This window comes from Notechis scutatus, chromosome 10, assembly GCF_049901735.1.
Source record: "Notechis scutatus isolate UNSWTSFEM ecotype Mainland chromosome 10, rNotScu1.2, whole genome shotgun sequence".
Taxonomy (NCBI): domain Eukaryota; kingdom Metazoa; phylum Chordata; class Lepidosauria; order Squamata; family Elapidae; genus Notechis; species Notechis scutatus.
The window spans coordinates 5,318,139-5,340,608 of record NC_142018.1 but is presented as its reverse complement, the minus strand read 5'-3'; the positions used below and the strand labels follow the sequence as shown (position 1 = coordinate 5,340,608).

General features: G+C 37.1%; 1 protein-coding gene across 1 annotated transcript in view; it reads right to left on the bottom strand.

Annotated features, from left to right (window-relative positions):
- Nucleotides 1-22,470, bottom strand: part of ATRX (ATRX chromatin remodeler) — a 104,578-nt gene that overhangs the window by 49,433 nt on the left and 32,675 nt on the right. Inside the window, exons 10-12 of the mRNA XM_026684912.2 lie at nt 8,711-8,786; nt 2,401-2,531; nt 1,533-1,712 (exon numbers count right to left, since the gene is read on the bottom strand). Of these exons, the coding sequence (XP_026540697.2) occupies nt 1,533-1,712; nt 2,401-2,531; nt 8,711-8,786 (387 nt within the window). The remainder of the gene's footprint in view (nt 1-1,532; nt 1,713-2,400; nt 2,532-8,710; nt 8,787-22,470) is intronic.

Below are 22,470 nucleotides of genomic sequence, written 5' to 3'. Positions count from 1 at the left end.
GCATTAGCTTTTGTGAGTTGCATCAGATGTGAGCTGTAGTGCATGAAAGCTTGTCTGTTAATCTGAAAAGACAAAAATAACAGATCCTTTTGGTATTGTAGAGAGTCACCCAATGAATCAGACAGAATGGATGGAAATAATTAGCCTGATTCCCGATTGGCAAGAAAAATCTGCAGTAGCACATTTCTTCCAACTGCCTTCCCAGAGGCATTTAAAAACAACTTATAATGTGCTCTCTACTATCTTGGCCCATTAAGAGGGCTACAGAAAAAAAAAGAATGCAACTTTTTAATTCTATTGAAAGAAATAATTAACCTTACAGATAAAAGGGAAAGGATTATGGTATACCAGGCATGGAGAAAACCTCAGATTCTGCGACATTCCCCTTCTCTGTCCCCAACCCACTTCCTCTGGCAGTTTTCAAACTCTATAGACTCTAGTTTGAAAGATCCCTTCTGCTTTAAAAGATGAACTTCCATAAAAGTATCAGCCCTCCTCCAGAATAGCCAAACTGGCATAGTCCTTAGGAGAAACTGAACATTCTGGATTTCTTCAGAACATTCTTGTCCCTGGAATAATTTTTGCTCACAGGTACATAAAAAGAGAGAATCGCTGATTGGAAGGACGGATATTTTTGATATCTTTCCTGCTGAGTTTGATTGCCACCAATAGCCACTTCTGCAAGGCATTCCGGTTTATTCCATAGTGATGCAGAAGGAGAAAGGCGAGGTCTTGAAAACAGCATAGGCTCCAAATGAGGGTGTCATGAATTATTAGAAACGGAGAACGAAAGGACCTCAGAGGACAAAGCATGTGGTAGACAGAATCTTTGACACAGGAGGATGTTTACCTATGCTTCATGATGGGTTTGATCCAGATTCATTTGAAAGAAAAGCTTCCCTGAATCTTGTCTAGCTATAAATATGACGGTTCTATCTAAACCATTAAGTGTGCAAGTTGGAACAGCCAAAATGGAATTCTTGTCTGTTGCAATCTTGCTGATCAGAATTCCCTGAGCCTCTCATCAGCAAGGGAAGGAAGAAGAGGGTTGGGGGAGGCAGGGAGAAGCAGTGATGCTGGAGTGCAGGGAAGCCATATGGGAAGAGATGCGGGGGGGGAGGGGGCTACACTTGTAAATCTGGACACGCCGCCCAGAACCCAAATAGTGGCACATGACTATAGGAGGCCCTGCAATGGCCATAACGTTGAGGACCTTCTACCGTAACTACCATTTAATCAGTGCCATTGTACCTTCAAATGGTCCCTGAATGAATAATTACTAAGCAAGGACCACCAGTAAACTATCTACTTCACATAAGAGTGTTTTTTTTAATGAAATAGGAAAACAGGGATAAGATTTAGTGATTAAAGAAATTGTTCTAGACACATCCAATCGCTTGGGCCACATTTAAAGCAGCTGTAAAGGAGTGAGATTTCATTATGCATCCTTAACAGTAAACGTGTAATAAAATAATTAAGCCAACAGAGCTCTTGTTAGTTCACACACACATCAATATAAACAGACTTAATACCCTTCCTCCTATTTCTGCGTTTAACTTCTTTTGCCTCTTTAGATTTTCCCCCTTTCTCTTCCTCGGACTCTCCATCACTCATGGTTAATTTGTGCCTTAACAAACGGTGCCTGTATCTCGGTTTCTTGGCCTCTTCGGCATCTGAATCCGAGTCAAACTCCTCTTCTTGTTCATTCTCTCCTGTTGCAGGAAAACAAAAAACATAAAAAAAAACCTTACATGCACAAATTCTTCTAGTTTATATCATTGTCAGATTTATATCAACATAATAGTGAATTAACTGCAATTACAACAGTCTCTGGAACAAGCACTGAACAAATCATTTATTTTTACTAGTGTTGTTCAACAAGTCACATTTAAGTGGTAAAATAGCTTTTTGGTTACCCTTCGCCAACCAACCCCTCAATTCATTTGAGCATTTGGGCTCCATCCATCCAATGATGCTGGGGAGAGGAGGCAACATGGAATCCAAAGACTTAATTTTGCGGATAAATAAAAATCCTCGGGGAAAAGCTTCAGTGGCATATTCAGAACCGAAGCAGTGCTGCGCTGGTTGAGAATGCTGCTCTAGAGTCCAGGGGTCTGGCCAACCAACGGCACAAGGGAGCCCACTCGTTTCCAGGCCGAAGGGCTTCAGAGGCAGCCCCCCCCGACTTCCATGATCCTTATGAATTCTTCCAAGCCTTTTATGAAGCAGCCAAGCTAGGAACCACCCCCGTATCTTGGAATTAATCTAATAATAGATTCGCCATCATTTACCATTTAATGTTTGGCTGGTTATGGCGAATAATATGCTATTGAGGAACTGTTATAATGCACTTTGATATGAAAGTGCATTCAAATATTTGTTTTTCTGTCAGGTGCTTACCACTGTTATTTATGTTTTTGGCTTGCCTTCCTTTCTTTTTCTTCCCATCATTGGATTCTTCATCAGAAGAAGCATCCTCCTCTGAGGAAAGATTGGCTTTGATTTCTTCTAAAAGCATTTTCTTGGCAATTCTTTGAAGCAAAACAAAAAAGGTGTATTCCATTGGTTCACCAATAACAACCAAGAAGCAGATCAAGCATTATTTAAAAAAAAAACTTGAGCAATTGATGGCCATCAGCAACAGAATTTGGTCTAGAGCATCAATCTGCTTATGGAAGCAGGAGTTGCTAAATATTTTCAAACATTTTCTATCCACTGATTAGTTTGCTGTACAAGTAGTCCTTGCCTTACAACCGTTTGTTTAGTGACTGTTCAAAGTTACACGGCACTGAAAAAAGTGACTTATGGCCATTTTTCAGAGTTATGACCGTTGATGATCAAAATTCAGATGCTTGTCAACTAGCATGTATTTCTGATGGTTGCACTGCCCCCAAGGTCATGTGATCACCCGTGGCAACCTTTTAACAACCAAAATGAATGGGAAACAGATTCACTGAATGATCGCCTTGAACAAATGCAGTGATTCGTTCAATAACTGTGGCAAGGAAGATCCTAAACAGGGGCAAAATGCACTTAACAACTGTCTTGCTTTACCATGGAAATGTTGGGCTCAATTGTGGTCATAAGTCAAGGATCATCTATAGTTTCTGAGGCTGTAGTTAATACAACCACCGTGCTTCCATTTTCTGTTTCTTATAGTATCATACTATCACTCTTTATAGTACAGCAATTTTAACTGAGTATCAGGATCCTGTATCAGTCATATTTCAATGATGAAATATCATTTTAAAGAGAAAGCTTGAAAGCCAGTTTTTGTGTGCTATTTTTTAGAATTGTGCAAGATAACAAACCTTAAAAGCCCTGGCTGAGAACTTGAAGGCAGATAAAGCACAGTGGTATCTTGTGATACACCTCGTAACGGACAGGCAATTAGTGGTCCATCAACACTGCTCAAAGGAAGCCCATGTACTTATCCTAAGCATTAGACTGGTTTTCCTGGCTTAAGGGTTCTTGTTGACTGTCAAACTCTTTTTGTTTTAATCATAGTACTAAAAGCACAAATAACCAGTAGGACCTCTGCAAAGAAATCTCATATCAAGGCAAGCCAGGCAGTTCAAAACAGACAGCAACAACAACCCAAGAATGATAAAAGCAAACTTTGTCCTCTCCTTCTCATGGGCAGGTAGCACAGGATACAGAACAAACCAACTGCAAAAGCCTTGAATTGAAGGCAACCATACTAGAACCTAAGACTGTACTGATGGGTCTAACTGGCACAATTTAAAATAGAAGCAGGCGACCTCATTCTGATGATGATGATGATGATGATGATGATGATAATGATGATGATGATAATAATATTAATATTATTATTATTATTATTATTAATAATAATAATAATAATAATAATAATAATAATAATACTTGCTGGCAGCAGCCTGTATCAACCATCAGTGCCAGTCAATGATATTTATGATACATTTTTAAATGTTCAGTTGACTGACTTTCATGTTTAATGAATAAAAGAAATAATAAGTTTCACCACACTTTTTCAATCTGACACACAGCTATTTCTGGACTAAAACAGATCCAAAGAGCAAGATTGGTATGCACCATTGTATTGATTCCCTTCAATCTACTATAACTCTTTAGGGAGCACTTTTCTTCAATGACATTGAATGGGAAGAAGAAATTTAACACAAAAGTAAGTATAACTATTTAACCACAGCCATCTTTTTCTCCAATACTGTGTCAAGAGTATTTGGATTTCTCCAAAGCAATGAATTAAACTTGTCAGCAAACTAGAAGAGCAGCAAGGCATAGCTAGAGAAATTCTGGTAGCAAGAAACCAAAGGTGTTGCGACAAGGAGAAGAGCTTCAAGTGGAAGGCTTACTTACATCAATTTTGACATAAGTTGGGGATTTAAAGGTCACCAAGCCCTATGAAAGTATGCTTTTACTGATAAAGGAGAATATTTGTGGTTCCGGGTTGAAATAAGGGGTCTTTGGTGCTCTCTGAGCTTGATTGTTTTCTTGCAGACATTTCGTTTCCCAAACTAGGCAACGTCTTTTTGTGCTGGTGAAGTTACCTAGTTTGGGCAATGAAACGTTTGCAAAACAAAACACAAAACAACCAAGCCCAGACAGCATCAAAGACCCTTCATATGCTTTTTCTCATTGTGTATTTTTGCTGTCCAAATTAACAGGTTTGAGCCTGCCAGTCTACCATGAATAACTCACACATTTTCCTTAGTCAGATCACAAGATGTGCAGGTATATTAATCAGCATGTTAAATTTTATGATGAACAACACAATAACGGTTAGAAATGATTAATTGGTATTAAGTAGGTTACCCCTGAATGTCATTTTAACTCCCAAAATTTAGAAGTGTCCATAAATATTCATTTACAATTTAAAAAAAAAATATTTTTTTTGTAAACCTGATTCCATGTTTCTGGAATCCTACAACAGATTTTGACCTTGGTTTCTATGGAAAGCAAAGCCAAAGAAAAACAGAAGTATGACAAAAGCTGAGTTTTTTTCTGTTAACATTTTAACTAAATGTGTCAGTTTCAATTTCTGATCAAATTGTTGCATTTAGTGTTGACAAACACTTTACATACCTAGCTTTTATCAAGTGGAACAAAGAAGCAAACCATCTCAAAGTATGCTTGGGTTTCAAAATATGTAATATCAGATAGTTGGACTTCCAAAAGGAGACACATATTCTAAGTGGGGGGGTTGGACTAGATGATCTACAAGCTCCCTTTCAAGTCTGTTAATCTGTTAAAGTCATAACTGATAGTAAAATGATTTGCTGTTTCAAATAAAGTCCATTTTGACTGCTGTAAAGACATAATGGCATTCAGAAAATGCTAATTAGGAAAGGAGATGCAGCCATGGGAATGGACTTCGGAGAAGCTGAACCCTCTATTCATTAAATATCTTTTTAGTAAACACAAACACTATAGACAAATACTAGTGTATTACTCGGGTTTATCATCCAACCTTCCCATATTGTGATATAAATAATGTGAAGCTTATGCTCAGCGTAATATAAGCTACTTTAAAATGCCTTTAAAAAGCACATTATGAATTAGATCTGAAGTACATTAATCACAACTAATACATTTGATTGTCAAGGAAACTAACTCTCTGATGTTTTCTGGATGGCCTTAAAATCATTGTTTTAATAGCCAAGATAGCAGTTATCTGCAGACCCCATTACCAGAAGCTAATGCTGCCTTATTTTTCTTCCACAAGATTGTTGGTGACATTGTCAAATGTTTATTCAATTTATAGTACTAAAGTGAGAATGGCTTTTACTCCTTTCCAAGTCTACAGTATCCTGATCTACTGCAGTTTCAACTGCAAGACTAAATGCATATATATTTGCATAGCCACATGTGTAGTTTCTATTTCCCCCCACTACAGGCAATTTTTGACATCAGCTCTGGACATGGTCTCCTGTACCCACAAATGCATGAATCAACATGGTTTATAGCGAGGGGAGGTGAGTGTTAAGGAATTTGGAAGGCCATCATGCAGAGGGTCAGAGATAAGAGTCCCAAATCCATGTGCATGTTTTCTGAGATGTCTTACACCAACTATCACACCAAGTATGTTTGCAATTACATATTTGACATACTCTGAGTATGAGAGTAAATTAAAAACATTACATACTCTAATTCAGTTTAGTTGGTATAACATGACTAAATAGTGTTAAAATTTGAAACTTCCAAGAATGGTAAGCTGAATATTAGAAGACAATATAAATGGCAGTAGCTAAATAAATTGTTTCCTATTACATCTTAGTAGAAAAAAATGTGTTTCTTAAATTAAATGCTTGGACGAGAAACATGTTTTACAAAAATTTATTGCATCCATCAAATACTTCAAAGGCATTGTGCATGAATACACTATGAATCTCTTAATGAACAAAGTAACTCCAAACATATTGAAACAGCACTATTTAAAAATTCAGACAAACCAATAATAAACAAATACACACCACAATGAAATACAGCACTGTCTGTTATATTAAGACTCACTAAAATATTGCAAATTGGCAAAGTTGATTTTAACATTTTTAACAAGAGGCATGTTAAAATAGTTTCTTCAGAAAAAGAAAGTTTTAAACACCACTGTCTAAGTTGTAACAATACTACAGATCGCTTAACATCTTTCTTTGGCCTGGCAGAACTGTTTCATTCATTAAAAAAGCAAAAGCAAGCAACAGTCAAATTGCAAGCCTAAGCACATTTACTGGAAAGTTTGGATTGATTGATCACAGTGCAACTCCCAGAGGCAGATTCCATGCGCAGGCAAAATCGGTTCAACTTGCAAATGGGAGCATTTTTGTGCTGCATGAGCTGCTCTTCAGAGTGCAAGATTGAAGGTACCACAACAGGGAGAAGAAGCAGAAGTGTCTCCCTGCCTGGTTGTCTTTCTGCTCTTGGGACCCTCCTAATATCTGCTCTTGGGACCCTCCTAATATCAGACCAACTACTTAATTGCCATTTCCTGACTCTGAAGCAAAAGCGATGCATTTCAATACATGTTAACCAACATACATATTGGTTAATTACTTGTCTATGAACACCAACTCCATGTAAGAGAGGTAGATCAATTTTATTCCTGGATAATACAGTATTCTGGGGTTTTCCCACATTAAAGCAAGTCCAGGAATTTTATGAGTAAAATTTTATTTTTTGATTACAAATATGATTCATTTACTAAGCACTGTGAATTTTTTGAAAAATCCAGCTTTTGATTTTTTTTAATATAATTTTTCTGCTAGAAATTAATTTTTAAAACTTAACAATGAAAGAACGAACTCTACTTTCACTCTTTGAAAGTCTTAACAGAATTTTTGAACAATTTCCTCACCACCGTTTCTATAGCAATCCCTAAACAAATATTAAAGTTCATTTTCAAAACATTTTTAAACATTGTATATGAAAAGCAAGTAATAACCTAGAATAGCAGCATTTTATCTGTACCCAGCTCCACACTGGAGAACAAGTTAAGTGATAAAATTCATTTCAGGTACAAAAAAATATGTTTTGTTTTCTCTAGGTAAAAACCAGTTGACTTAGTAACAAACAATTCTAAGCCCCACAAAGCCAAGTGCATATCTATCACTCCCCAAATATTCTATTGAGTTTGCTGGAACAGTTCCCGCAAAGAAACTGCTTGATAATCAACACTGGGCATAGATGCCTTAACAAAAGCATGCTGTCAATTCTGTAACAGTGCAACCCTCTGAATATCTTCTTAGTTTAAGTCCCCCATGTGTTCATTGAGGCTTCATGCCCTGTTAAGTCTCTAAAGACTGCAAACTGTTCTATGCATTTAAAAAAATCAGTTTAGTTGGTATAACATGACTAAATAGTGTTAAAATTTGAAACTTCCAAGAATGGTAAGCTGAATATTAGAAGACAATATAAATGGCAGTAGCTAAATAAATTGTTTCCTATTACATCTTAGTTACATCTATTCTTTCCTGGCTTATATCAGTTACAGAATTCATGTATTATGAAGTTTGTAAGGCCTACAAAATGAAATCCTTAACTACAGTGATATTTTAACATTAAATGTTAACAAATATACATATTGTTCAATTTAACATGCAGCTGTAATCTAAACAAAGCCAATAAAATTTCAAATGACTGAAGCAGGCACAAATTCAAGTCATCATATTACTACTACCAAGTATTGAGTTTTGAAATTACAGAAATCTGTAATTCAGGATACTAGGAAACGGATTTCTCCAAAAGCAGGTTCTACTTCTGGCTAGTTTTGATCAAGTTTTTGTGAGAGCTAATTTATATCCCAGTTGAAAAGGAGTTCAAGTGCCATCAAAATGCTATCAATATTGAGTAACTGCTCCTCTCCCATTCTTGTGGAGAGTTGTAATTATCAAATTGCTTTAAAAAAAAAAAGAGTTGTACAATTTACACAAAATCCACATTATACATGGAAACTTAAAATGGACAGTGCTGCATTTATAACACACCCTATGCAAGGTGTGTGAGTTAACACTTAAATCGGATTCTCTTTTCATTTCTGGATTGGGGGGTTTGTTTTCTGGCCTCTCGTTCAAGCTGGCGGGAAGCCTGTGAGCGAGTCTGTACAAGGCAGGCACTTCTGGTTTTTACAACCTGCTTGCTGTTCCGTTGGTCTCGCCTGAGCCCACGCCTAGGGTGTGTTATAATCTTTTTAAAGTCCTTACGGATGGAATCATACCTATTCTCAGGATCCTCATCGTCATCTTCCTCTTCTTCCATCGGCACAGCTGCAGAGTGATGCTCTCCTTCATCCCCTTTAGAAGAAAAAAGGGGGAAACTTATTTGGCACAAAGAGAAAAAGTTATTCTATCACTGCTATAAGATAACATCTCCACTATTTGGGGAAATGCCATTCTTTCCAGATGTAGACAGCCACAAAAATCCCATGTGCTATAGAAGAAATTCTGCATGACTCAACCTTGTGAAAAGGAAGAATTATACAGACCTACAACTATTTTCCCAAAATCAGAAAGACAAATGGGAGAATTTTTAGGGCATGTCAAATTTTCCAACTTTCAATTTTCAAACATTAGGGGTACTCAAAAGTTGTGATATGCCTTGGGGATTGTAAAGGTATTTTGGTTACTTTAATATAATTTAGATGTGCTTAGTAAGTAACTACATAAATGTCACTTTTTAACATTTTCTTTTGTTTCATTTCACAAGTTCAACTGTCTTTCTCTTTTTGTTCAAAGTTATTTTGTCAGAGTGTGTTAATACTGCTGGCCTCATTTCCTGTGAATGTTATAAGTGATCTCTAATGGCTTCTAAAAAAAGAACAAGACTGGAAATATTCACTCATATGAGCAACCTAATTGGGACTGGCAGAGACCTGTTGCCGTCTGATAATGAGAGACATTCTCAGATATGGGCTACTGTTAAGAGAACAAAATAGTGATAATGCTAGAAACTACCCAGCAGCCAGTCTTGCAAGAGACATATATCCAAAGCGCTTGAAAACTGGGAATGAGCAAACAGTTATTTTGTGATCCCTGTTCTAAATTCACGAGTGACAATCCCGAACAAGATCCCAAAGAGCTGGAATCAAGCCAAAAACATATCTCTTGGTAGAGGAAAGCTAGATGCCAAAGAGACTTTCACGGTGAAATTTGACAAACTGTTTGACATCCTCAACTGCAAGTGTTAAATTGTTCTGTGTACCGAATTCAGCTGCCTTGCTGGCTGCTAAAAAAAAAAGGGGGGCAATTAACTGTACCTGCCCTAAGGAGACAAAGATACCATTGAAGGAACTTGGTTTTGTTAAAGGTCAGAGAGACAAGATTGGTTCTTTTGGATCGCACCAGCTTGGTTTGCCAGATGTGCCCGAGCAGAAACAACTAATCAAAAGACAAAAGTTTCAAGACAATGAGATGAAAGTTCGCCAAATATAAGCAGAGAAGTATTTCAGACATTTCGATACTGACCAATGAGGTAATTCTCTCTTATGATGAAAATGAAGGACAGACGATTGATGATGAAGATGAAGATGAAGAGGAATGTGATGGAAGTTAGGAAGAGGCCTTGGACCAAGCACATGTGCCCTCTGCTTCAAAAGAAAAGGCAGAAAACAATAGATTATAGAAATAACAAATGCCGCTATGCAGAGCATAAGATACAGTGTTGGTCTACATGCCACAGCTGCCATTACCACACCTGACTTCATAGATGCTGGCTTGATCACTGAAGAAGACAAGAGTATGTAGTCTTTATTGTAGTTGGCCACAATAAAGCCAAGAGAGCCCAGGAAAAAATATAGTTTCTAGATCAAGAATTGGATGAGCTCTGTAAGAAAAGCTAGTATCAGTTCAAATATCATTTCACTCTAGAGAAAGGCTCAAAAACAGGAAAACCTGCTCAAGTGGTTGCAGATAATCTGGTGTACTTTATGAAGAAGACATTGACAAAAGCTTGAAGGCCATTAGAGGAGATTCTACAAAGGTTAATATGGCTATGAAGGTGGTGCCATGCACTGAGTAGAGGTCAAGCTTGACTGGAAGTTGATCTGGTTGGTGTGTGCCCTCCACATGAATGAGTTACTCCTACGACCATCACAAAATTAGATGGGAATGCCTTGTCTAACAACAAATGGGCAGGTAAAATTGGCAACATGCTAGACACTGAAACAGAACTTGACATCCTTCATTCACCAGTTTCAATTGGTGAGCCTCTCATTTCACTAAGCAACAGTGTTGTAAAGGATCTCTCCACTGATCAAGTGTATGGATATAGGATCACACAGGCAACAAGGACAGGAGAACTTCCCACAGACCTGGCTCTTCTGGAAATTGACCCCGTAAGCCATTCACGCCGGTTGACAACTGCAAATAGACTTTGTCGAATATGGGTTTGAAAACATGGCTTTAAAAGCAAAACTCTCAAAAACTTAAGAATGATAGTGGACTACATCAATGGTATGTACTATTCTTAGTGGTTCAAGATCAAAGTAAAACATCCCTGGATTGAAGGGCTGCGTCATGTGTTGTTCCAGCTGCAGCAAGTCAGACTGCAAAAGAGGTCTACTAGATGCTGTTTTGCCAACCGTTTAGCGCTCAGCATGGTACACTTTCAGTGAAATGATGATCCAGTCTTGTGTTCAGGTGGTATTCGAGAGGAGAGCTGGTGTGCAAAAGACCACTGACTTGAGCGGTGCAGGCAATGGCACACTGGGAGAGTTTTCTGCAAGAAAAATGCCTTTAATCAATGTGAAATCATCCATCCTGGTGGAGCTGATTGACTGAAGGTGTAGATGAGCCACCTTGGACGTGCAAAGTGACTGCAGCGGAAATAAGGATGTTCGCTGACGAACCAATGGAAGGACCACAGTGGCCCTGTCATGCCCAGTCAATAGAGGGATGTGTGAAACAGGTCACAGAGGCAGCAAGCAGAGTGGAGACACAAGAGAAATGGGAGGATTATGTCAGAGGCCAAGAAGCAAGTCGGCAGCTGATGGTGAAGAACGAATCAAAACAAGGCTTGATGAAACTCCCTTCAACATTTTTGTAACTCAGATAATTTCTTTCTGATGTTAAGTTTATGATTGAATGGATTGTTTTTTGCTTAGCTAGATAAGTCCCCAAGGTACTTTTTCAATCAACAACTGGACTTTCTGGTTGTTCTTTGAAGACATTTCACGTCCAAGAAGCTTCTTAGATGAGAAGCAAAACATCTTCCCCCCCAAAAAGAGAGCAGAAAATCCAGTTGCCTCTTGAAAAAACACCTTTGGGACAGTCATGACCTGGATGACTGAGAATCTCCATAGCCATTTAGCTAGTTAAGATTAATGCAGAAAAAAAACTTTTACTTTTTTGTAACACAAGGTGTAATTTTGAGAAGATAAAGTTAAAAGTATTTGGGTTACAAGAGACGTTTGTGGCGTATATGATCAGACATCAGTTTACCATACCAAGCTAAATGTTGTGCAATTGCAAAAATAACAACACATCTGAATTCTTGGTGTAAAAACACACATTTTTAGAAACCCTCACTGAAAAAAAATTGTAAAACTTAATTTTCACCCCATTAAGTAACATTGAGGATTAGTATCTTTAGATCTTACATTTTTGCACTGGTTGTTCTATATACTTGGTCCATTCAACATATGGCAGGGGACTGTCATCCTGTAGTAATATATTTTATTTATTTATTCTTGTACTTATATCCCGCCTTAATTATTTTCAAAATAACTCAACCCAGCGAACATATCCAATATGCTTTTCTCCTCATATTTTCCTCACAACAACCCTGTTTAGTGGGCTTGACTGAGAGTGATTGGCCCAAGGTCAATCTCAATCTATTCTATAGATTAAAGCAAATATAAATGGAATTAAGATCATGAATACCACTTTGCAAAAAGAGCACACTACAAATATGGCCTATCTGGCTAAAGCTACAGATCTATTCAAGACAATGCACAGAACTCAAATGACAGACCTGGTTTCCTTGGTTACAAATAAATTCCATGAGCAAATGTAATGATTATCATCCAATTACTCTTCTTGGTACAATTTAATAAAGAATTCCTTACAAATTCTTGAAAAAATAAGACTTCCATAAAATTAGGAGTGCAATTTACTATGGGCATAATACAGCACTTATTTCAACATCATCAATAAACAGATGCTACATTACAAAGTGTTCTCATTTGCAAATGCTAAATCACCTTTCTCTGGGATGAATTGCTCTCCAACAACTTTATTTAAATGAAACATCAATATCATCAATGATCATAATTTCAAAACCTAGTTAAGGGATATTGTTAGGCTATTCCTCATCCTCATATATAACTGGCCCACAATTTGCTTACGAACTCAAAGGCATTGTAGAAAGAAAGCCAGGTTAGCCTGTGGTAGGCAAAAATCCGAATGAGTCTGGAAACACAAACAAGTTTCGTTAAAAAGCCTTAGCTTTTGTGCATTACAAGGTATTTCCTCTCCATCTGATGAAGTGAAGTGCAGCTCATGAAAACTTAGGACTTTTAATAAACATTTAGTTGGAAGAATACTATTTTTAGTTGGGAGAGTACTATATTAGTACTATTCTGATTTTTGGCAAATTCAATGTAGAAGCAATGTAAGAAACACTGAAGTCAAATTGTCATTCTACAAAGCCACTCCTTGGATCTGGCTTGGAGAACTGATAGTTCCCCTTTGTACACAGGGCAAATGTTCCCTGCAGTATGAAATTTGAAGGGGATTAGGACCAAGACTCCACTTAAGTGTTGGGTGGCTAGTTGATAAGCAATTTGGCAGGAAGCGATACAATATTTTAGAGATGGTCACAGGGACTGATTGGGATATGTTTCTTCACTTTGTTACCGAAATCTGGGTAACTTCTCAATTTCATGGGTAGGATTCAAATACATAGTCTGTCAAAGAAAAAGCAGCAAGGCCAAGTAACACACGGCTGGTCTCCTGAAACTAAGCACTTTAAAGGTGTTCTTGAAACCCTGCCCAAAGCTCAGGGGTTTTCTGTGTCCGAGGGGGGAAATCCAGAGCTCAGGTGTTCTATTTCTCAGTAGACATGCCTAGGCTTCCTAATGCTGATTCCACATTAAGATGGGAAGCGCTTTCTTTTAAGGATTTTAGGGTCCCCTGTCCTTCATTAGGATCTCCTGGAGTATCTTGCTACTCACAAGCTCACATTAAGTTTTAGAGGGTCTTCTGAAGAGTCTACACCAGAATCAAAAATCCCAAATTGAGGTTAAATTTTAGACCACAAATCACTAAGAGGTTCAAAAAAATAAGTGCTGCAGCCCATAAAAGCGCGAGAAAAGTATCGGGCACTTCTTAGTTGAATAATAAACCTGACTCCTCCTTTCAATGTTTTAGAAAAAGCACAGAGGACATTAATACTTTCCCTTCTCTTCTCTATGTATTTTCCAGTGTGTGTGAGAGAGGATTCCAGTGATTCTGCCGTTTTCCCCTTATAAAAGTTCCAGAGTTCCAGCTGTGGAACAAGCTTAACTTTTCCAACAGTAACATTTGAGAGCATCCCTAACTAAATTTTACTGCCTTAGGACTGGGTTATGAAAACACACTCAGAAATGACATCTCATGGGCTCAGTATTTTTGTGGGCATCTTTGGTTAAATAAATTGTTAAGATAGATTGAAGCAGAAGACATAATCGTTGTCTTGCTGGAGTTAAGTAAGTTTAATCTAATGGACTACAGCTAATTCTAACACTGATTAGAATCTAATGGATGTTTGATAGTTAAATATATAAAAAAGTAAGACTTCACTGATTTAAAAGCAGCTTTTGATTTGATCCTCAATCATTATTTAGGATCAAATGTGCTGCTATTCTCATTAATTATAACTTTTCCTTTGAAATACTATCAAATAATGTTACTTAAATTAGATGAAAAAGTATGCCCATCTTATAGCAGTTCCTGCTACTTGAGAAGTCTAGCACAGTTGATTATTAACCCCAATACATTAAAAATAAATAATTTAAAATGTTACCATTAAAATGGGCATGTCACTATAAAAGTGCTCTGGCTATACATTAAAAACTTATCTGGCTATACAAATTTTGGCTGCAATTGTTAATTACATTTTCCTAAAGGTATTTCTCATATTACATTAGCTAACCTCCTGCTTAATTAATGGCCTGTTTCTCCCCCAATGTTATTAGAGATGGCATGCATAAAGTCAAATATTTCATCCAAGAGTTACTGAATATGATTTTAATAATTTAGTAGGATAAACATATCTATATTGAGTGACCATTTACCAGTACAGAATTGTTCCATTCTCTGTATATGGTGGCCTTACATACAAGTGATGAAAATTCATGACTGAGGTCTATGGGATTGTCAGTCATCCGGGTCATGGTTGTCCCAAAGGTACTTTTTTCCAAGAGGCAACTGGACTTTCTGGTACCTGAAAAAGCACCTTTGGGAGAGGTTTACGGATGGTTTCTTGGAAAGATATTTTTAATCTTTGTATATCATTTATTGATTTGATATACTTTGGTTAACTTCAGCAGACCATGCACAACAAAATGTTACTATATCACCTCTCTATTTTACGCAGTGTATCAGAAAAGTTTTTTACCGTAAGGATTTTTCCAGCTTTGATACACTGACAAACTACATCTCCCTGGCCCAAAGTAAAAAGTACATGCCTACAAATCAGTCTTCAAGTACATAATCACATCTTACCCTTACAAAGAGCTGATTTTAATTTTGCTAAAAAATTAAACACCTATTATAGAACAAATATAAAACGCCTAAAGTTCATAAAAACTAGAAACTAGGTATGTTCGTTATCAATATCAGGCACTAATTAAGGTGTGGGGAGGGGGGCTGACAGAAGAAAGGAACCTAACAGGAAGCCATTCCCAGCCCAGCCCAGATCTACCATTTAAGATAGGAATGGATGTGAAAGGTCTTCTGTCTCCCAGAAGTAAAATCTGTTTTGCACGCTTTTCCCACGTTTATCCGTGGGATGAGAATGCAACGGAAGGCTGCTTTTGCTGGATAACTATCCATTATTTAAGAAGAGATTGAAGGGCCATTTGTCTAGAATGGTGCAGGGTATTCTGCTTGATCAGAAAGTTGCACTAGAAGACCTCCAAGGTCCCTTCCAACTCTGTTATATTCTGTTATTGACAACAAATAGGCTTAGTGAAATTCACTGCTAGAATACTCTCCAAAGAAAAACATTAAACTTAACAGCCCAGTTGGATAATTAAGATAAAAGCAATGGAATCATTGCCTTAGCAGTTCCAGCCTAACAAAGCCCAGGGAGATTCTTTTCGCAAACCCAGAAAGACTAAGGAAATTCTCTTGGTTTTGGTTTTGCTGCTGCACTCAAATCTGGCCAAAGAAGGAAGTGGCAGAACTGAGCCAGATACTGTTGTAATCAACACTACAGAGATTTAAAACAAAATTCTGTAGGCATTTGAAAGTCAATAAAATAAATCACAACCAACAATTACTTGGCTCATATGAAACAGATTTTAATTCTGAGGGGCCTCCCTAAAATCAGTAAGAAACTATAGAGGAGCTCTGAAAATATCTGACAGTTACAGCGTTGAGTTCCAACTCCCTCTGGCATACAGTATATAAAGTATATAAAGCTTGTAGACAGCCAGCAAATCTATTTGTACAAGTGAGGAACAAACATTGCTATTAAAATATGGTTAACTTATTCTAAATTTGATTACAGAAACCATGTTCACTGAGTATTTTTTGTTCATGTACTAGATTCAGAAACCCTTGTGATAGAAAACTAACTAAAAGGCACTAATTTTAGTTGACATAGAGAAAGAACTGCATTAGCATAAAGCAGAATATGATTTTGCCTTTCTTACAATTTTGCAAGTATTCATTGGGAAGTTTTACTTTTTTTCAAAGCATTTATAAAGTAAATGAGCAGACATAAAACACACACAAGAAAGGTTGTAAAACTCACTTAACTGCCTCACTTAGCAACAGAAATATTGGGCCCAACTGTGGCCATACTTCAAGCACTAGCTGCAAAATATAATCTTGATAAGATCAAAGCATCATAGCCATTATCCGATTTCTGGCCTAACATGGCAAGGATAAAGTACAAAATTTCTACATGGTTATAACTTAAGGAAATTTATACTGCATTGTTTCTTCTTAATAAAGACTGACTCCACAATTTAGGTAAATTCAAATAAATCTTCATCCGAATGGCAGTGTATACTTCTGTAGAGAAATTATTTTAGTGTATCATTCAAGGAAATATTCCAAAATAACTGAAAATGCAAGTTCTTATTTAGCAATATTATTGAATATATCAATCCTAATACTGATGAAAATACCATAAAACTACACCTATTGTATTTTACATATTCTATCCCAATTGATGCAGTTCCTTCTGAGGGAGGATAATAGCAAAGTTTCCAAGGGAATTGCTTGCCACTAAGTATGCTACAAAAACTACCACAAAATTGTTCAATATAACTAAGACTTATTCAAATCGACTACCCCAATTCTCAAAAAATCTTACTGAAGGCTAAAGGAGTCTGTTTCAATATTTATTCAGTGTTCTTGTACAGTGAAACCGCAACTTTACAAAATTAAAGCTGCAATGCCTAGCACGTGCACGTCTCACACACACACACCCTGCCAGCTATGTGCTCTCTCCATTACTCTTTTCTCTATATATAAATGTCTACATGTTGAAGGATCTCTCTGTTAAAGTACTGGAGTTTGCAGATGATACAAGTCATTAGTCTCATCTGAGATGGTGATGAGTCTGCACACAAACAGGAGGTTAAACAACTGGCCCTCTGGTGCAGCCAGAACGATCTGGAGTTGAATACACTCAAAACTGTTGATTTTAGGAAGAGCCCGCCTATTCTATCTCTTGCAACATTAGACAATACAGTATCAGCAGTGGAGATCTTCAAATTTCTGGGTTCTATCATGTCCCAGGACTCTAAATGGACACCTAACATTGTGTCATTAAAAGGCACAACAAACAATGGTCCTCCTGCATCAACTCAGGGTGCTCAGACTGCCCCAGGAGCTGCTGAAACAGTTCTACAGAGGAATGAGTGAATCTGTCATCTGTACTTCTGCAACTGCCTGGTTTTATATAGCAACAAACAGGACAAGTACACACTTCAATTCATATTTAGGACTGCAGAAAGAACAAATGCAGCCAGCCTGACTTCCACTAAGGACCCATAACTGTAAGAGCCAGAAAGAGGGATGCGAAGATTTCCACAGACATCCTGGACATATACTATTTCAACTTCTTCCCTCAATGCTGCTCCAGGGCATTATGGCATGCCAAAACAACTAGACACAGGGACAGTTTTTTCACTCATGCCATCACTCTGCTCAACACCTAATACCCATTAGCACTGTTTTCTTGGCAAGGTTTTTCAGAAGTGGCTTGCCACTGCCTCCTTCCTAGGACTGAGAGGAAGTGACTGGCCCAAGGTCAACCAGCTGGCGCTTTGTGCCTAAGGCGGGAAAGGAACACTATGTTTCCTGGTCTCTAGCTTGATGTCAACCACTACAACAAATTGTTTCTCTAAATATATTAATGTTCTTTAAACAAACCTTGAGCAAATTAATATAAACATTTTTTTCATACTATGCTGAAATAGTGCATTTTGAAACACGTGAGTAGGAATTTGAATTGGAGGGATTTGAATTGCTTGCTTTATACTTTAAAGAGAAGCCTACTAGTTTAAAAGAAGGTGGGCTATAGTTATTTTCTGCAAGCACTAGTAATTTTTCACAACTTCCTGTCTATTTGCAAATATTCAAATACACTGTCAAAAAGGTATCAGCGGCTTAAACAGTTTCTTCCAAACAATGCGTCTCACTCCCTAGTAAGAAAGTACAGGGCTTCAGGTCTGCCCTGTTTCACATATTTCAATCCTGGCAGATCAGGAAACACACAGAAAATTGACTGCCAATCTACAATTTGTGAAACACAGACTAAGCCATTCTAGGGTCTTTCATTTCTGTTATGTGAACTAAACCATTTCTACTAGGTTGTTCAATAAACCACGGTAAAGAAAATATTGATTGGTGCAGAGATATGCAGGTTTGGGCTAGTAGGAAGGCTGTAGTTAGCCACTGGGCAAGCATCCTCCAGAAAGTAATGGGGGAGCCGAGGGAAAAGCTAAATTTATAGCTTTATGATTACATTTAAATAAAACAAAGATAACACAATTACCTACAATCATATTTACTAATCTTCTAAGTTCAAAACTGTAATATGGTGACAGCCTTTACAGATTCTGTAAGAGTTACTTCAAGGCTTCCAGGGCTGGTCCTCCAGCTTTCAGACCTGCAACCCATGTTTCGATCCATTCAGTACCCAACCGACATCCAGAATGCACTTCCAGAAGCTGTCTGGATGACTAGAAACTTAAATGCCTTTAAAAAATAGTAATCTCTAGTTATCAGTTTCTGGTGGGATGAACAAAATAATTATCATTATTATTCACACTATAACAAACGACCAGCCCTTATATTAAACAATCAGAATATACACGTTAATGTTAGATTATTAATTCTGCCCGAGGCCAAGCATATATTCTCAATAGTGGGAAGGGTCTAATATAAGGTTTTAAGAAAGGTTTCCCCACTGAGAGCTACGCAATTAAGGAATTTCTTCCCTTACAACATAAATTGATTTGAAATCTAAATTTCTCTATAGTCCGTATTTCAAATTTACAGGACATCTACATTAGAACATAATATGCTTGAGGTAAATTTACTGTAGCATATAATCTTCCCCAGTGACTTATATCCTGCTGACCTGGTTTTTGATATTCATGTTTAATTTAGAATTTAACAGCACTTTCTTAAACTTAAAATGATGTCATATATTTAGTCATTCATAATTAATGATATACTGAAAAACAAATCTGCATATTTTAACTACATTTTTCTTCAACTGTTACTTTTTTAATTTTTTTTTTTTTACCTTCTTTAAAATGCCTATTAAAATACAAGTGTTTTAAATGTATGTATGTTTGTGTGTGTGTGTGTGCATGCGTGTGTGCGTGCGGACAGGAGGCACAATGGCTCAGTGGTATCAGCTGAGGAACTGACAGTTCGGGTTCAAGGTCTGAGTGACACACAACAGTGTGCTCCTGTCCCACCTAGCAGTTCAAAAGCGTGCAAATGCAAGCAGATAAATAGGTACCACTTTGGTGGGAAGGTGAAGTGTTTTCTCTGTGTCTGTGCGTGTGTGTGCATATTCTCCCTTCTTCCAGAAGAATAGGTAATAGGATTGTATAATGGGGTAAAAATTAATTTTTGAATTTTTTTTCAGTGAGGGGTTCTAAAAATATTTGCTTTTACATCAATTCAAATCTGCTGTTCTTTTTGTAATTGCACATTTAGCTTGGTAGGATAAAAACCACATCTGATCATATATCCCACAAATACTGTTAACTTTTGTCTTCTCAAAATTACAGCTTGTGCTATAAAAATTAAAGGTAGAATCTCCAATGGCTTTCAAGCTTTTCTTCTTCATGGCATACACCAGATTATCTGCAACCAGTTGAGCAAGATTTTCTGTTTCTGAGCCTTTCTCTGAAGTGAAACGATAAAGGTATCTTCCACCCAGCTCACTGCACACAGAATAATTTTCTTTGATGGTACTGTGGAATTGCTGGTCTGAATTGTTTGTTTTCAGCCTAACTTTAGCTGCATCTATATGGCCATCGAAGAAGGTGCATTCTATTTCGCCTTTACACAGCTCATCCAATTCTTGATCTAGGGACTTTATAATCCTGACTTATTGTGGTCAGCTACAAGTCTCTTGTCTTCTTCAGTGATCAAGCCAGCATCTATGAAGGCAGGTGTGGTAATGGCAGCTGTGGCATGTAGACCAACACTGTATCTTATGCTCTGCATAGCGGCATTTGTTATTTCTATAGTCTATTGTTTTCTGCCTTTTCTTTTGAAGTAGAGGGCACATGTGCTTGGTCCAAGGCCTCTTCCTAACTTCCATCACATTCCTCTTCATCTTCATCATCAATCGTCTGTCCTTCATTTTCATCGTGAGAGAATTACCTCATTGGTCAGTATCAAAATGTCTGAAATACTTCTCTGCTTATATTTGGCGAACCTTCGTCTCTCATTGTCTTGGCGCTTTTGTCTTTTGACTAGTTGTTTCTGTTCGGGCGCATCTGGCAAACCAATCTGGTGCGATCCAAAAGAACCAATCTTGTCTCTCTGACCTTTAACAAAACCAGGTTCCTTCAATGGTATCTTTGTCTCCTTAGGGCAGGTACAGTTAATTGCCCTTTTTTTTAGCAGCCAGCAAGGCAGCTGAATTCAGTACACAGAACAATTTGACACTTGCAATTGAGGATGTCAAGCAGTTTGTCAAATTTCACCATGAAAGTCTCTTTGGCATCTAGCTTTCCTCTACCAAGAGATATGTTTTTGGCTTGATTCCAGCTCTTTGGGATCTTGTTCGGGATTGTCACTCGTGAATTTACAACAGGGATCACAAAAGAACTGTTTGCTCATTCCCATTTTTAAGCACTTTTAGATATATGCCTCTTGCTATTTTGTTCTCTTAATAGTAGGCCCTATCTGAGAATGTCTCACAGTGTTGGGAGTTCAGAAGGCAGGCAACAAGTCTCTGCCAATCCCAATTAGGTTGCTTGAATGAGTGTATGTTTCCCGTCCTATTCTTTTTTAAAAAGCCATTACAGGTCAGATATCACACACACTGGAAATATAGCCAGCAATATTAACACTCGTGAAATGAAACAAAATATTTACATTACATTTATATAGTTATTTACCAAGCACATCTAAATTATATTAAAGTAACCAAAATATCTTTATAATCCCCAAGTCAGGTCAGAACTTTTGACCATCCCTAATGTTTGAAAATTTAAAGTTTAAAAAGTTGACATGCCCTAGAAACAAAACAAAGTGTTAAGAAGTTATGATATTTATGTAATTACTTACCAAGCACATCTAAATTATATTAAAGTAACCAAAATATCTTTACAATCCCCAAGCATGTCACAATGTTTGAGCACCCCTAAAGTTTGGAAATCAAAAGTCAAAAAATTTGACATGCCCCAATAGGTATCCCTATGCCATGGCATTTCATTGTCAGCTAGCTCTGAAATTTTGCCTCAAATATACATGTCTGCATTTGCATGCTATTATATGCTTCACTTATAGAAAATCTAGCCAACTATTCATGAAAAGTAATCTTAAATTGTGACATAAGTATAGCGTTATGTATACTTATACTATACTTTAAGTATAGTTTTAATTGTTCTGTATTGCAACTGTTAAATAATAATTTTATATTTTCATTGTAGCCTTGAGCAATTTTGGGAACAAAGGCATTAAAAACTCTGAAGCAATGCCTCTACCAATAAATTGAATCAAAAATGTATATGAACGAATAGGTTGAACACTTCTCATAGTTATTTCATTTTCATAGATTATAAACAGTCTATTGTAAGCAACACGGCTGTTATTACATTTTGCTTCAGCCAATGAGCTACGAGTATTTTTCATTTTTTGTTCTCCTTTTTCATGATGGTAGATATACATCAAGGCAAAGTTTAAATTAAACAGAAATATTGAAAGAGAAAAGCAGTTGTGAAACAGCATCGTTCCATGTGAATTTTCTCACCATGTTATTCCCTCCATGTACCTACCCTATCCAGCTTTCAGAATTTCTAGTCAGCAACATTAATGGCTGACTGAAAATGCTGGAAACTTTAGATTTAAATCCAATTTTATTTTGAACAGTTCATCCTCCTATAGAAAAAAGAGCTTCCAGGGGTACCTGTTTAACCATTATACCAAATTTCTTCTTTTTGGCAGTCATATCAACAAGATATCAGCAATTTAGCGCTAATCCAAATAACATCCTTGAAACCTAAATGCAAAACACTCTAAAAATGAAAATCTTAAAGAAATTGGTAAAATGCATGGATTAGGCTCA